This window comes from Poecilia reticulata, chromosome 23, assembly GCF_904066995.2.
Source record: "Poecilia reticulata chromosome 23, P_reticulata-male-v2, whole genome shotgun sequence".
Lineage (NCBI taxonomy): Eukaryota > Metazoa > Chordata > Actinopteri > Cyprinodontiformes > Poeciliidae > Poecilia > Poecilia reticulata.
This window is the reverse complement of record NC_088852.1, coordinates 14,338,407-14,355,191: the sequence shown is the minus strand read 5'-3', so window position 1 is coordinate 14,355,191 and position 16,785 is coordinate 14,338,407. Positions and strand designations below refer to the sequence as shown.

The window sequence follows — 16,785 nt, the reverse complement described above, 5'->3', positions numbered from 1 at the left end:
ACTGTGGCAGGTCGTTTTCTCCAGGGCATCGGATGGCATATGTATGATGATGATGATGATGATGATGATGATGATGCGTTCTACATTCATTTTTAGTTGTGATTCATGACATGTTTTGGCATCTGCTGCTGATATTACCTGACGTAATCCTGAGTAAGCAACCACACTGTACATGAACTTTCACATGATTCACTTTCCTAATATGTCAATTGTTATAATTTTTTTTTCTGTCTGCATTTTGAGTTACTTACAGTTCCTGTTTCAAAAAAGCGATGACGTGATCTTTAAGCCGACTTAGAATATCGTACTTGCTGAAAACTGTACATGTACCTTCTTGTGTGATTCACTGCGCACCAACTTTTCCTCCATTTGCCAAATGCACGCCTTGTCACAAGCACACTCGGATAACGACCGTCGACCTTTCCCCCCCATCCTGACAATAAACACTTGCACGCTATAAAACAATAAACAGTGTTTAGGAGTTGTAATGGAAAGCTAATTCTGTAATTAGCCCTCTGATTAGGCTCTCGGGCCCCTCCCAGGCTCCATGGACTCTGCATATGTGACAGGTGCTGACTGTAAACCAAAGTCCTGGCCTGGGGAGGAACACTGCGCACACACACACGCACACGCACGCACACACGCACACACACACATGCATGCACGCACGCACACCCCACACACACACACACAATGGGTTATCTGTTGCTGTTGAGGACAGCGATTAGATTAATTCAGGTTCATTTAGATCGAGTGTATACAAAGTTGGTCTTATCGTTGTTATCTTCAGCTGATTGGAGAAGAAAATTCCTGAATATTCACATTCAGAGGGACACACAGCAGCTTCATTACTGGATGGCAGAGAGGAGGCGCTTGATGTGGAGCGTTGGGAATGGAGGGGGGTCTGAGGGGGGGAGGCTTATCCGACTGCCTGCTTATGTGTGTTAGGAATTTTTTTGAGCGGGAAAAGGAGGTTAACAGTGCCAATCCCTTCTCCGCTGACTGTCAGTGGATGGGAGTGAAGAGGAACTGAAAGCGAGAGATTTACTAACTGGTGGAGGGGAGGGGGTGTCAACGGCACTCTTAAGAGATCGGGATGGGGGTCTCTTCCTCTCCAAAGCAGTTGTCGTAAGTGATAGGGGGGGGAAGTAAATGGCTCATCCGCCGCTGGTTGACTTGGAAGTGAGGCAGCAGTGGGACAGTGGGGAGGGGGGGAGGTGGGGGTGAGATTACAGCTTTATCTTGTCATAGTGAATTAGCACGGTGCTGGAGATGCGCTCAGCTACACACTGACCTCTTCATTCCGCCTGCCTGTTCGCCTTTGGCTCCGACCGCTACACCTACACACACACGCACACACACACACACACTCACTACGGTATGTTTCACAAAAACTGATCGGTGTTGGATAATGCCGTTTAAAAGATTTTTTTCCTGGACTTGATGGGAAATTGTGCTGCCCAGAGTGATTTGCAACAGAATAAATAAGAAATGAGTTTCTATATTAAGCTAATAGAAGGAGGAACTTTGCTTTTTTCAGGACTATTAAAACCTTTTAATTTGGGTTCACTTCTGTAAACGAGATGCCAGAGAAAGTGGAAGCGTGAACGGAGTTTTCTCTGGTTTGAAGAACGCAGTAACCCAGGACTGCCCCTTCCCCACCTGTTGCTTTGTGCTGCTGTTTAGCCGACTTAGCAAAAGCCTCTACACTTTCTATCCTGTTGCTCATATGGTCAGTCTGATGCAGTGACTTTGTCTGGTGTCATGGAGCATAGCTTAGCATGTTAGCCCCTCCCCCACCTGTTGTTGCGTACTGCTGGTGAGCTAGCTGACAGGCTAATAGGGTTTATTTTTTTTTGCTCTTCTACAAGAAAGACAAACACAGTCAGAAGTTGCAAACCAAAGCAGCGCCACCTATCCTTTAAATTGAAGCACTGCTGTTTTAAAACAAACAGTTTAGGAAGCCAGGACCCATCTGTTAAAATCACTCAGTTCTGCTCACTTGGTTACACTTTTGTCTCACTAAAGAGCAAGACGAAGGTGGTTTTTTTAAAATAATAACCATCGCAAAACCCTTCGAGTTGGTCCTGTTAATGCTTTAAATATTTGCACAAATACCTTAAAAACATAGTATTTTGCCTAAAGTTATCACTCCGTCAAAATATCCTTACTTGCCTTTGCTTAGAATCCAGCTTAGGTGCAAAAAAAAAAACATAGACTCTGATTACTGGGTACAACCAATCAGCGCTGTGCGCAGGTATAACGCCGCTGTACAGATAAAGACAAAAGAGACCTATTTAAGAGAAACCTATTTAAAAGTAACTATTGTAGCGCCACAATAAGTCCCGGGGGCAGCTGCAGATGTGAGGTTTTGACATCTTGTTCCTTTGCCTCCTTTTCTTTTCATTCCTTTCATGTTTGTTTGCAAATCCTCGCCAAAAAAAAAAAAAAATTGTTTTCACATCAGACAGGGGCGAGCATCTTCTTTCATAGACGTGCTAATGGATGAACACAAATTATTTAATTAACAGCCGAGACGCCCGCTTACACCGCGGAGAACTATACCGATCTTTCATCGAGCATTATTTCTCATTCAAACGCTCCCTTTCCTCTCCTTTTTTTTTTTTCCCTCTTCTTCTATCATTTCAATGTGTGATCACATGTGTGTGCGTGCGCACACGCGTGTGTGTATATGTTCATGTGAGTATGACAGATTTTACACAGCCATTGAGCAGTCTTGAGACACAGTGGTCACACTTAATTTCTCATGCCAGTGATGCACTAATGAATCAACACACGCTTGCCTGTCAACAGCGAGGGGTCGCCGTAAAATACACTGGTGCAGATTTGAGCTAAAACAGCTATTTAAAAAAACACAGCAAAAAAAAAAAAAACAGCTGCAGAGTCAGATATAGATGCTAGGCATTGGGGAAGAATCTTTAAATTTAAGATTATTGCATGTTTATAGGGCTTGATTGGAGTTTTAATTGTATTAAAATATGATTTAAAGCTGCCAGAAGGGAAATAATGTGTGTGTTTAGTCGTTGGTCCCAGCCTGAGGGTCTCCAGGGTTGGTGTCTGCGTTTAGCCGTGGCATGTAAAGGGATTTGCTGCATGCGTGTGTGTGTGTTAGCAGGGTTTCTGAGTTTTGTTAAGTAGTCTATTGGGGAGATTGGCAGCCCTGGCGTGGACCTGAGTCTCACCCCCCTGCAGGGAGCGATCAGTGACACCCTCAGTGTGTGTGTGTGTGTGTGCGCGCGCGCGTGTATGTGTGTGTTTCAGACGAGCAGCTGTTTCCAGCTCTTCCTACTTGCCACATTGTCCATGCCTTGATCCGCAGCGACGCGCCAAGCATTAAATGTTTTTTCACACGTACACCTTTCACAGCCCGAGACATGTCAGGCTGGGGGTTCCAAAAAAGAAAAGAGAGAGAGTTAGGCAACAGGGAAAAAGGAGGAAGGGTAGCAAACCGAGGGAGTTTTAAAAAATAAATAACAGCAGCATATGTGCTGGCTGCTGGGAAAAAATAGCATTTAGATTTTTTTTTTGCTTTTTTTTTGCTTCCTTTTTTTTTTGGCAAGAGTAAAGTGTTTTTCAACCAGCCTCCCCTCACAGATGAGCTTAAGAAGACAAAAGTTGTTTAATTCGGTTCCATTGCAGAGGCAGTAAAAGGATAAAGAGAGTGAGGCGCAATTTTTACTTTGTTCCAGTCATTTGGAAGAGAATTGACATCTGCAAACTAAAGGCAGAACCGCCCACACTACCAGCCTGCCTCATCCAGTGCATATAAATACATATATGCACACACACACACATACACACGCACACACACCTACAGGCTATGTGCACTGCCAGTGTCACACATATAGAAAAAGAAATGGGTAAAAAAAAAAGGGCTGCTCGTACACATGCACTGAGCAGAGGGCATGAACGTTTACAGTGCTCCAAATTTCCATTTGCACTCAGGAATAAATGCATGTTGATGAGAAAAGTTCTTCAACCTGCGTTACAGCAGGAGGAGAGCTGAGTGACACCCATTTACATCAGAAAATCTTTTTTTTAAAAAAGTGTTTAAATTCGATGCCTCTGTTTGGTCTGCGCGCGTGGCGCGTGGATTATGCGCTCGGAGGTTGATTGGGAACGAAGCATAAGCACGTTAAGATGCCTGCAGGATCAGGCTGTCTGTCGGAGCCGGAGCCCCCGATGCAGCGGCTCCCCTGCTAATTCCGTTTGATCGGGAAATGACCTTTCTTGTTGGACGCTGCCAGATGACATCTCCCTGGCAGCTTCTCGACAGCAACCTGCCTCTCCTCTCTCTCCGTCTCCCCTCCATATTCTTGCTCTGTTTGTTTTGTTTGCGCTACATCTTTCTCGAAAGAAAGAGTGCGGCTCTTTTAAGTAGGCACTGGATTAGATAAATGGGATGTGACAGGTGTGACCGTTGCCTTCAAGACGCCTGCTCTCTGTCTCCCTGTATCTCTCTCTTTCAACTTGCACCTCTTCCATTTCCTCTAATAACACCGCTTCTCTCTCTCTCTCTTTTCTCTCTCCGTCTTTCTTGTCTTTGGGTGTTGCGCTTTCCTCGACTTTCCATGCTCGCGCACCTTCTCTGCCTTTCCGTTGTTGTTGCATTTGCATGTCGTGCTGCTGCTTCTGATGCAACTCATAATCCCAAAGAAATCCGCTTTTTTAAGCCTGATATGTCCTAATCGGGAGTATAGGGGAGAAATGGAAGCAGCGCAGATAGTCAGGAGCAGCCGCTTGGTCAGGTGGTTGGAGGGGGAGAGAGGAAGGTCTTTGAGGGCTTTAAGATCACAAGACTCTGCTGCGGTGTTAATGGCCGAAGCAGAAGTTCACTTAAGCCTCATCTTTTTTCCTCATATTTGGATGCAGACGAACCTGTTTGCACCTCTAGTAAAAAAAGGAGTAAGAACCGTGAAAAACTTTACGGCGCAACACCGATTTGTGACAAATTCCTTCTGTTTCGACGCTTAGATGTTTCCAACCGTCAAACAAAGGAAGTTGTAAGACGATGATTTAATTTGTTAAAAGTTGAAACCCAACCCAGACCTTGTCCCCGTAAGCTTAACACCAACTGCCACACCTCCTCAATCAGTCCCGACTTTAACTAGGCCACTCCAAATATATCCTTCGTGCAGCTCTAATTTGAACCATTTAGAGACACTTCTTCTCATGTGCTTTGGATCACTGTTGTTTGAGCAAACCTCTCTTAGTAATTGTGGAATCATAAACATTGACCTTAAGTGCAGGAAGTGAGGTCTGCAGTGCTTTCGATGTGGAGCTGGGTTCCTCTCTGACCTCCCAGATGAGTAGTGGATGCTCCTCTGGCGCAACTGTGGTGGGCTGGACTCTATTACTGCATTACTGCATGATCTCATGCTGAAACATTTGGAGAAACAGTAGAGTGATTCAGTGAGGGAAAACAATCCCATGTTCATGCAAATATCGGCACATTTCCTGCGAATACTGTACAATCACCTCTCTCCATTGGTGCAGCATGTCATCTTCTGTAGGTTCAGAGAGACAGATTTGACTATTCCTCAGAGTCTAGATAGTCTGATCTACCGGTTTTCTAGAAAACTGAATATACGTGGAAATGTCAGTGTTTTGGAGTGAATGTATTGTGAAATCTATCATGGTCCTCATCAATGTTAGAAGAGAAAAACACCTGCAGCATTAAATATCCTCCCACCTGGTCAACCAATGGGATGAGAGGCTTCTTCACCTTCTCCTTTGTTTTAAACTAAACTCCCCTGAAGGTTTTTTTTTTTGCTGAATCTGAGTTTTTTCTCACTTGGCATACAGTTGATCAAAATCCTCATGTTTGCATTTGTGATGGTAGAGCAGAAAGTGTAAATTTTGTTGGCATCATTTCCAAAACAACCAGATGGCATCTAGTGGTTATTCTGGAGACCTGATGTCACTATATTCAACTGTTCTGAAACAGGGAGTTTTTATTTATTTACTTACTTATTTTTGGGTGTTGGAATCTCTGATCAAGGTGTAAAAAAATAAAAATGTTTAAATTTAAAAAAAAAAAAAAATCTGTTGGATTTTTTTAAACATAATTATCAATTTTCCTTCAATTTTTCAAATAAAAGTGGTGCTGCATTGGCGCTGCAATAAAAGACTAACTTCAATTTAGATCTTGTACAACTTTTGAATCCTCAACTTGTCCGTCTGCGGCGGTGCCATGTGCAAGAACGTCTAGGAGCGGACGGGTGAATTATTGAGCGTGCTGACTTATTCAGAGTGTGGAAACACAACGAGCCGAAGTGAGAGAGTCAGTGAGGTGTGGAAAATGCCAAGTGATAATGCTCTTCTGGACCTCTCGTATGGAGCTGGGCCACGAACAATGAAAGCATTGTCAATATTGAAAGCCACTGAGAAAAGAAAAAAAAAATGCTTATTTTCATCCTTTTTTTTTATTTTTAATAGGATCTCTTACATAAGTATTTTTCTATTAAGAAACAGAAGAGAATAAAATCTGACGTTTGCGGACTGGATGGCCTCATATTTGACTCCGATCCACCTGTCACTCCAGGAGTTAATGTTTAGTTAATACACCAAGTGATATTTAATATAGCTGGAATTCCTGTGCACAAAACAGTCAGAGGTCCTAAGCAGTGCATGTGTGCCGCTGTCTCAGGTGGCATGCCCTATACTGTAGCTAGATTAGCCAAAGATTAACCCTGTGGACCATTGACCCTCGTGCTCACAAAGAGCTGAGCTGACAGACTGACTCATTTGATGCAGGAATGCCACAGCACACCTTCGCGTATCATAGTTCAAGCGGAAGAACGCCAGCGCCAGCCAGAGTTACGTTTTCCGCGTTTCCGGGCACACGGCGAGAAAATCGCCGCGCTGTTCCGTCGGTTGCGTGCGTTTGACGGCGACCTCCCTCGCGGTGTCACCCTTAATTGGCCTGAGCCGGCCGTAAGTCCATAATGCCGGCTGTAGAAACAAACACAGGTTTTACCGGGCCAAAGATTAACCTGCTAAAAGTTACTTACTGCAGCCTTCACCTGCCGGCGTTTGGCAAAACGGTTCACGCCGCCTTAACTCTGTGTGGCTGCAAGACGTAGCCACAAACCTCCGGTGTGATGTTCGTGAGGATTAAATGAGACACGGTGAAACAAACTACAATAACACATTTTGCCGAACGTGCATTCGGTGCAGCAATTACTGCAAGAAACGAAGTAATATATTGACAATGGCACAATAATGCAAGTTTGCCCTCCAAGAGACCAATAGACTTAATTTTATAAGGAACACCTAACACTGGAACTGGAAGGCATCTTAATTATCCAAAATAAAACACAACAATTGATAAGAATAGAAAATGTTATTGCCACCACCATGTTTCACAAGGGGGAGTGGCATGCTCAGGGAAATCCAGTGTTTATCTTTATCACACAAAATGTTTTTATTGCATGCTGGGTTTCCATAGTTCAGAGTGATGTCAGAACACCAAAGGCCCACCATGTTGTTTGGCTCTTTTACATCTACTATTTATTTGGATTTTGAGTTCAGGTGAACGCACACAGGGGATTGGTCGAAATAAATCGGATATCAAATTTGGCATGAAAAAATTTTTATTTTATTTGAAAGCCATGTTGTCCAGACTGTTGATACGCAAAATGCTCAGAGCTTATAGGGTAGTTTTATAATTTAACTCTGATTTTAACTTCCTCCCTGACCTGTCTGCTGTGCATCTGATTCCTGATGTTGTTTGTTCACTAATGTTCTCTAACAAACCTCTAAAGCCTTCATAGAAAGAGCTGGATAAACAACACACAAATGGACAAAGTTTATTTTTGTGTATTTGGAGTAAAAATGCATTCGTAAAAATATTTTTTTTCCCCCCTTTCCACTTTAAAATCTATTTACAATTTAGCATAATTTTGTGTTGGTCTACTGCATAAACCCCAGTAAATTCTGTTAAAGCTTGAATAGTTTGAAAAATATGAAAAGCCTCTAGGTACTCACTTAACTTTACAACACAAAGTTTTATATGAAGGGAATATAATCAACTATTTAGCTACGAGCTGCACAGATGCTCATTCAAAAAAACAAGCCTTTGTGAATTTCAAGAGGTTATCGCACTTTCAACGTGAAAGAAACACCGAAGGATAATTAGTCCTGGTGAAAAGTTGGATAAAGGCACAGAGTGTTTACTTTTGCCTGCACTGTGTACATAAAAGTTGTTGTTTTTCATGGAAATGACTTGACACCTCTCCAGCGTTTTGTTCTTTCAAAAGGAACGCGTTGTTTGCCGTTTCCTCTGTTTGCCCGAGATGCAGCCTCAGCACTTGCTATGATGAATCTTAGGGACAAAAAAAAAAAAAAAAAAAAAAAGAAGAAACTACAGCAGCTCTGAAAGTTGGGCGTGCGATTTGAAGCGGCGGCGCTGGACGTCCCTCAAACGCGAAGGCTTTGTGATTAAGAGTTAGCGTTGACACTTTAGAGCGCACTGAGTGTCTCGCTGTCGTTTCATGTGTTCGCTCTGTCAACTACCTCCAAGTCAGTCAAATGCAGATTCCAGAGGATGCGAGAGACGGAAGAAGTGCGCCCTAACTTGAGATAACTGGCTGGGGATGAAAGTTGCTGCATTGGGTTGTAAGAACAGGAGATGGGGGTTGGGGGGATGAATAAAGAGTTGGAAAGAAGGACGGAGATAATGAGTTGGTCTGTGCCAGCTCCTCCTCAATCTCTTTACTCCATCTACAGTTGCTTTATGTCTTCAAGTTTGGGTGATTTTTCAACTAATAAAATGTCGTCCGTCTTTCTTGATCCTCTCCGCCCTGCAGGAGCACGACGGCATCAAGGGGAGCTCTCTGAGTCCGTACCCACAGCACAACGCTACCTCACCGGGCAAAGAGGAGGGCGGAGGAGGCGGGGGGCGACCCTGCAGCGACGGCGGCTCGGCAACCGGCACCCTGGGGACCCCCGAGAGACGCAAGGGCAGCCTGGCGGACGTCGTGGACACGCTGAAGCAACGCAAGATGGAGGAGCTGATCAAAAACGAGCCAGAAGGTCAGTGACGGACGCCCAGATGTTTCGGTTTCTCCAGCTTGTCTGTTCTTTCTTCCTTTCTTTCTGTCTTTCATTTCTGCCGCCGTACCTTCTCCATGCCTCTTCCTCTTCTGCTCTGCGCTGAACCCACTCATGTTCAGACAAGAGGAGAGCCTTTGTTTACCCAGAACGCAAACCGACAGCTTCAGCTGCTCGGGCCTATTGTCCGCGACGCTTTGCATATTTATCACAACCTGACAAGTAAGATGTGCACTCGCATGCATGTGTTCAAGTGTGAATGCTGGCCACTTGAAAAAAGTGTTAACAACTCTCCAAATGTTTGCTGCTTTGAAATCAGGAGATATTCATGGGGAGGTCTCTCAGATGGACTCGTCTCTGTAACAAAAACACCTCGCCACCTTTGGGATGAAGCATTTTAAGCACCCAGATAAAGATTTCTAACTGTTCAGAAGGCAGAACCAGAGATCTGGCAGGGCCCTACAGAGCTTTGCACCGCTAGCCTCTGAGGCTCTGCTTATTCCCAAGCAGAGCCTTAGGCTACTAGTTGGAGTCATGCAAAGAGATAAATTTAGCCCATGGCTAATGCTCATTTATATTGAGTGGATAAATGGTGTCAAATTCCCTGGAATGCATGCTACAATCAGAATGTGATATAAATCTCAGCAATGGGTGTCTGTCTCTTTTAGGAAGATCATTTTAATACCATGCCACTTTACTGAAAGGGGCGAGGGGGGATTCTAAGTAAATATCAGTTTTCAATCAATCCTCTTAACAATGGCTTGAATTGATTTTTTTTTCTCTTCAACTCACTTTAATAAAGCAAAGCGAAACCCAAACTCTGTTCATGAACATATCTTTATGGCTCTTGAGACTTCATCTGTTTTTTGCCCGACAAAAATATGTTGAAAATGTAACATTTTTACCTCAAATTCCAGTGTCCAAATGCAGCCTAACAAAGACGAAGAAAGTCGGATCCTTTCTTGCACGTCGCAAACATCCAAGGCAAAAAGTCGTCTTTTCAGCAACATTTAACTCGGGAACAGAACATTCTGGACCAGGTAGAAGTCAACTTTTGATTAAGTTCCCTGCAGTATGTTGAGGACCAACAGGAAAAAAAACTGAAAAAGTGACACATAACTGTCCGTGATGGTTTCCCAAGTTTTCTGTGCATCAAATCTCAACCAGTTAAACCCTCTCCTCCACCTGACTCCAGCTTGACAAACCTTATCTTATCTGATTGACTTTTCCTGAGGTCATTAAAACAAATCTTTTCCACTAAACCGCATTTTGGTCAGCACATAAATAATTCCTCCAAACTTCATTTAAGAGATCCACATGGAGATACGGCTGTGATCGTGAGTTTGACCTCTTGCGGCGCTTTACAAAACATTTTCTCAATTTGTCACGCTCTGCAATGACAGATTTCAGAGAAAAACTAAAACCGCGAAACATGGCAGAAAAATGATATGAGGACAAGGAGACTGGTTGGGGTTGATAAAAAGGGAGATTAAGTAAATACAGGACAGTTCTGTAAAAGTGTAGAGGGTTTGCAGTAGAGCATCCTCATGCTCAACCATATTCATCTGCTCATATGTATTCAGGTAGGAAATGTATTCTCGACATTTAGATCCACCCTAAAGAGCCTGAAGGGACAAAGACTAAACTTCCTGTTCCCTAAGGCAGCCTAAAGAGGCAGCCAAGTCAAGGCACTAGTAGTTTTGCTTATACTAACGCAGCTTGACCCAAGACTCTAGTGTTCTGAAAATGAGTTAGACCTGTCTAGACCTAATCAAATACATAGTACAGCAATTGATTTTCCTTCTTTTACGCACTAAGGCTTCTCCTCTGGTCTCCAAAAGCCGCTGCAGCGGCGCATTCAAGCATCCTGAAACACTCCGCTTCAAACTCAACTGACACGAAGCCCGAAAGGTGAAAGAACAGCGGCGCAGTTTGCCTTTGAGTGTAGGTGCATTTTATGTGTATTATGCCAACCCCAAACAACATCAACAGGCTTTCATTTCAAGCTGTGATGTCGTAACCGTGTTTTGCTGGGTTTTTCTAAGGCTTTCAAAGCGCCTGCGACGGCTGGTGAGCTCTTGCCGTCTGCTTGTTTTCATTCCGGCCGATAAAGAAGCCTGTTGTGGCACATTTTACCGAAAAAAAAAGAAGGTAAAAAAAAAATAAAAAAATGGACTGTTTTTCGAGCTGAACTGTAATTGAGGTGTGTTTTGGGTTGCTCGCTGCTTCGCTGGACCTCATGAACCGGCTGCACAGGGAAAAAACAACAATAATGGATCTTTATGACTCAGCCAGGGCAGAGTGAGGAGGGAAAAAAAAGAGAGAGAGAGAGTGAGAAGGAGAGGAAAGCGAAAGAGAGAAAAAGCAGTGTCTTCACAGACCCCATTAGCACAGTGCCACGGCAGTGTGGCATCAAAACCAAGCCAGGGCATTATCTGCCGTACGATTAAATGAAACGCACTAATAAAAGAACCTCCGGACCCAACACACACACAGAAAAATAAAACAACAACAAGCCCAGGCCAAGCTAGAGAGAAAAGGGGGAAAAAACGGAGAAAAGAAGACGAGAGGCAAAGGGGAAATGGACGGTTGGACGGGGAGCGAAGCGAAGCGTCGAGGGGGCCCGTATTGAACGCCTGATAGAAATCCCTTTTCTCTGCCCGGCTAGCTATTGTTTGGCTGTGTGGCTCACAAAGGCCATTAGCAGCAAACAGCAGGTTGGGATGAAAATTTAATGAAGGCTTTAATCATTATGAAAGGCCTGGAATATTACTGCTCATACACACACGCACACACACATCCTGCTTCCAGCTGGATCAATGACACGCACACATTCATAGTGTCTGAACATTAACACCAGGAGGGATGTGAAAGAGGGGACAAAGACACAAAATGGGTCAGAAAACGATAAACATCTTGAAACAGAAAGAGGGGCTCAGCCTATCGAAGGCAGGCCTTGAGCTACACATCACACACACGCACGCACGCACACACACCCACACACACGCAGAAAGTCACCCACACTAAGTTTGAAAGATTTAGTCTGTGGCTAGTGTTGCTCTACTTAGGCTAGATGAATGGCGAGTGGTAGATACTAGGTCAGTGTGTGTGTGTGTTTGTGCTGTTAAAGCCTTTGGGAGCATGAAGATGTGTGTGTGTATTTGCATATGTTTTTGTGACAGAAACTGTGCAGATGTGTATGCTTGTTGGCGGGGTAAAAAAATCGCATTTGCTTGCATTTATGGAAGGTAAGGTGTGTTTGGCCTCTAATAAATGACTCGGCATCCTGTCCCCCATGGCCTGGCCCAACCAGGCTTCACTGCTCTTCTGCTCCCTCCATTCATCTTATAGTCTCGCTCCACTGGCCACCTGCTACCCCAGAGATACACACACACACACACACACACACACACACACACACACACACACACCACATTACTTACTGTCTTTAATAAATTCTTCAGGAGCAACAGGGAGATGATGAGGATGCCTTGACACCAGCTGTCTGTGATTTCCCTAAGTCGGGGTCGCTGGGTGGCTGAGTGGCTCATGTTGGAGAGTGTGTGTGCGTGCGTGTGTGATTATGTGGCATAATGAGGAAGGAGTACAGGGCACCAGTGGAGGTGCAGGGTCAAGAGAAGGGTTAGCAATTCAACCCAAGGGAGATGACTGCAGAAGAACACATACCTGGTCAGTTTTCTCTGACTCACCATTTAGCCTCTTTTGGCCCCTGTGGCACAGAGCAAGGCCCCGTAATCTGTTAGCCCAGGAGCGCTACCCAAAAAAACGATAGATAGATAGATAGATAGATAGATAGATAGATAGATAGATAGATAGATAGATAGATAGATAGATAGATAGATAGATAGATAGATAGATAGATAGATAGATAGATAGATAGATAGATAGATAGATAGATAGATAGAACAAAGGAAGTCAAGGAGGCTTTAAAGGGATGAGAACCATCGCTAAATGCTAAATGGGGCACAGATGTTCCTCTCGGCCCCTGGAGTGGTGCCTCTACTGCCCTGGACTTTCACCAGACTCTCAGCCTCATTCCTCCTCTCCTTTCACTACACGGCCGTATCAACTGTAAGTGGCTCACACGCGTTAAGTGCCAGCTGAGCTCCGTCTCTGGACCCGTCTGTTGACCCTCTGCTACCCAGCCACGGCTACCCGTCACTGGGGCTCCACGGCCTCTGGGGCGCGCTCAGCTTTCTCCTCCTTTTACTGTAGCCTCAGCTGGAAGGAGGGATGAACGAAGGCTACCACTGTGAAGCGTGTTTTAGTTGAGGACTTTTTTAATTTAAATAAATCTACATACAATGCCAGTCTTGAATTAAACAGCAGCTTTCTTTTCATACTGCACCTCTGCAAAGGCATTCATAAGGATTGAGCTTTTAATGTTTTTGTCGCAACACAACCGAAATTTGGATTTTATCTGATGGACCACAACAAAGTAGTGGATAACTATTTGCTTTACATTAAGCAAAAAAACAAAAAAAAAATCGGAAAAATGTGGCAAACGTCTTTTACTGCTGCAGTACTTCTTCCATAAGTTTGCTGTGTCAAAAGAAGTGTTTGGTTTCTGACTGCAAATGTCATATTGACATGGATCTCTGCAGCTCCTCCAGAGATACAATAGGCCTCTTCGCTGCTTCTATAATTAGCGCTGTCCTTGTCTGGCCGTATGTGGACCACTATGTCTTGGTAGACTTGCAATTGTCATTATCTTTCCAGTTCCAGGCATTTTAGCAATGCTACATTTTATCACCACACCATTCCTTGCTAATGCTGTTGAATGGCATTACAAGCATTTAAGTCATGCTGAATTTTCTGGCTGTCCAGACGTTGCATGGTTGGGGAGACCAAAGAGCAGTACTGTCCGTCCACTCTCCACGTTCTGACACCAGCAGCCACAGCAACCGCCACAAGCTCTGTCAAAATAGTGTTTTTACAGCTTATGGCACCCAATACGCCCAAACCCCTGCAAGGCTCTAGACTTCACACTGAAATTGCAAGTGCAGCTACAGATGTCAACCAGCCGCACACTTACGGACACACGGTCATACATGTACACCCACGGCACTCCGTCGACTCTTAAGGAACGGACGGAACCTTGGGCTTGCTTTTAGAGCGCACTGAGGCATTTTATAGGACAGCACTTAGGCGAAGCCATTGTTGCCACACAAGCACACAGTGGCTGGAGCTCCCTCACGCCTCCGTACACTCCAATGGGCGACAATGGGAAGGGCGGGCACATACTGCCAAAGACGAAGAAGAGGGCGAAAAGAAAGAGCCGGAGAAGTGAAGGGATCAGGGCCAGTCTCTCGTTCATCCATCCATCAGTCCGAGCAACATCCACCCCCCTCCACCTTCGCCTCCCCTCCACTTTGCTTAATCCTTCTCCTCGGCTGTCTGGGGGGTTATGTCAAACACTCAACATGCTCACACTCTGTGAACATCCACAATGGCGCGTACAGTCGTTGCATAGTATTTTCATGCACATGTCCTCGAGGGGGAAACTTAACAGTTACAGCAACACACACACACACACACACACACACTGTATATCCAAACACTCTCATCAGCAGGTTCACAGTCCTAGCGTGGGAGCAGGAGAAGGTCTTTATGGGATTTTTTACCCTTTGTTGGCAATTAGTTAGTTGTATAAATTAACACGACGTGCAGTAGGGCTCTCCGCACCATTGTCTGCTGCGATTAGTCTTCTGGCTCTGGGAAGAAGAAGGTGAGTGAGATTATTCGCGAGGGGAATCTTCAAAAGATAGAATTGCTTTCATAACGAATAAGCCAAACAGCAGAACGAGGACTTTCGACTAAATAAAATGCTTTTCAGATCAAGAGCTTTTAAATCCACTGTTGATATTCACCAAACAGACATTTGGCTTCATCTTCACGAGGCTAAACTCTGCCTTGACCTCTTTTCAGAGAAATTTTGAACTCAGTGATTTGATTTGTTTGCCTGACACAACATACTTTCTGACCCAGTGTTGCTTCAAAAGTTGCAGTCAAAGAACAAAAACAGAACAAAAAAACCCCCAGAAAGCTTTAAAGAAGCTCTTGCTTCAAGATTATTGTCCATGTAAAACAATTCTGTTTTTTTATTTACCGCTCTTCGTCGTTATCCGGTTGTCATCATGTCGGTTAACTTTGCAGGATTTGCTGTAGACGGAGGGAAGGGGACAGGGGACCATCGCGGACAAGGCTCACAATTCAATTCGAGTTAATTCTGGGCTTTCTTCTTCTTCTTCCTCTTCTTCTTCTTCTTTTTCTTTTCCTCTCCCTTTGTGGCATGAGAAACAGGCAACGTCATGGGGCAAACCTGAGGCCTATTGTGGCGCTTGCCATTGTTGGGTTGATGAAAGGCGCATTCAAGTCACTTTTTTTTCTTATTGAATTGTTTTGCGTCTGCTTTTCAACGTCCCATTCTCTCCCCAGTCTTGCACGAGACAATCGGTGGGGATGAAACTCCTTTCTGCCATTCTTCCCGGTTCAGATGAGCGATATTAAGGAGATGAATGGTATGCGTGTGTGTGTATCTGCATTCATGTGTGTGTGTGTTTTTTCAGAGGAGAAAAACAGTGCCCAAGCTTTTGTCCGATCCGTGTGCATGAAGGGGCTTAGAGAGGGTAGAGAGGGTCCTGTGGTTTTCCTGAAGGTGTGTGTGTGTGTGCGTGCGTGTGTGCGTGCGTGCGTGCGTGTGTGTGTGTTGGGGTGCGTGTGTGTGTGTTATTGGCCCCCCTGGCGTGGCATTAAGTTAAGGACAAAAGGTTGAGTTCATGAATCACTGAGTTTCCATAGATTAGTAGCTGTGATCTTCTCCTAGTCCAACTTTTTTTTTTTTTTACATTTTGTGTATTAGAGTTAATAAAGCGGTACTTGTCAAGTTTCCTTAGAAATATCTCTTTGCCAGTTTCTAGGAGCCTAAACATTCAGCATCATGTTCAGTCACCAAATCTGTGGAATCCATAACCTATCAACGTAACGCTCATGAAACGCCATCCGCCGCCGCTTTTCCTCACTTTCTGTTATTTCCCGTTCTCGGCCTTTTCTCCCATTCCCATGGAGAATCTGAGGAATGTTTTTATGCTGTAAAATGCCCGCAAGATTAATGAGTTTTGTGCAGAGTGCTCTGACTTTCATTTGTCCCCTCAATTACTGTATCAAAAGGACATGAAATGCTCAGAAAAAGGGAAAAAAAAATATATAAAATTCTCAAAACTTTTCAAACGAGGCACTTAAGCAACAAAAGCACTCCAAGGAACATTGTGCAAAGCAATTGGCGTCTGAAGTTCGAACCGTTTTTCAAAAGGCCAAATGACTGCAGCCGAAACACTTTTATTTACCTCGAAGAATGATCATGTCAACCAACAACTATCTTCCATTAAGAGCACATACCAGCTGTTGCTCTGAGTAGGTGGAAGTTGCTTTTTGAAATAAAATAAAAATGTTTGGCTTTTCCTTTTGACACTGTGCCACAACTAACTAATAAAAAGCTTTGCTGCAAGGCCTCAAGACATCTTCGCTCCATGCTTGTTTGTCTCAGCGCGTTTGCTCAGGAGTGGATTATTTAGCTAACTTTAAATGAGATGCAGATTAGTTTGATGTTGCAACATCGTGTGTTATGTATGTAAACAGTGTTAGTTGTGAAACCGGTGTTTGACTCATTTCCAGCTGTTTGAGTACTAT

General features: G+C 44.2%; 1 protein-coding gene and 1 long non-coding RNA gene across 13 annotated transcripts in view; one reads left to right on the top strand and one right to left on the bottom strand.

The window, feature by feature from the left end:
* Positions 1-16,785, bottom strand: part of LOC145550229 (uncharacterized) — a 151,989-nt gene that overhangs the window by 35,003 nt on the left and 100,201 nt on the right. The window lies entirely within an intron of this gene.
* sox5 (SRY-box transcription factor 5) overlaps positions 1-16,785 on the top strand; it is a 239,975-nt gene that overhangs the window by 154,692 nt on the left and 68,498 nt on the right. For all 12 annotated transcript variants that reach the window (XM_081604242.1, XM_081604240.1, XM_081604244.1 and 9 more), the window contains one exon: positions 8,832-9,057. In XM_081604242.1, coding sequence (XP_081460368.1) covers positions 8,832-9,057 — 226 coding nt within the window. The remainder of the gene's footprint in view (positions 1-8,831; positions 9,058-16,785) is intronic.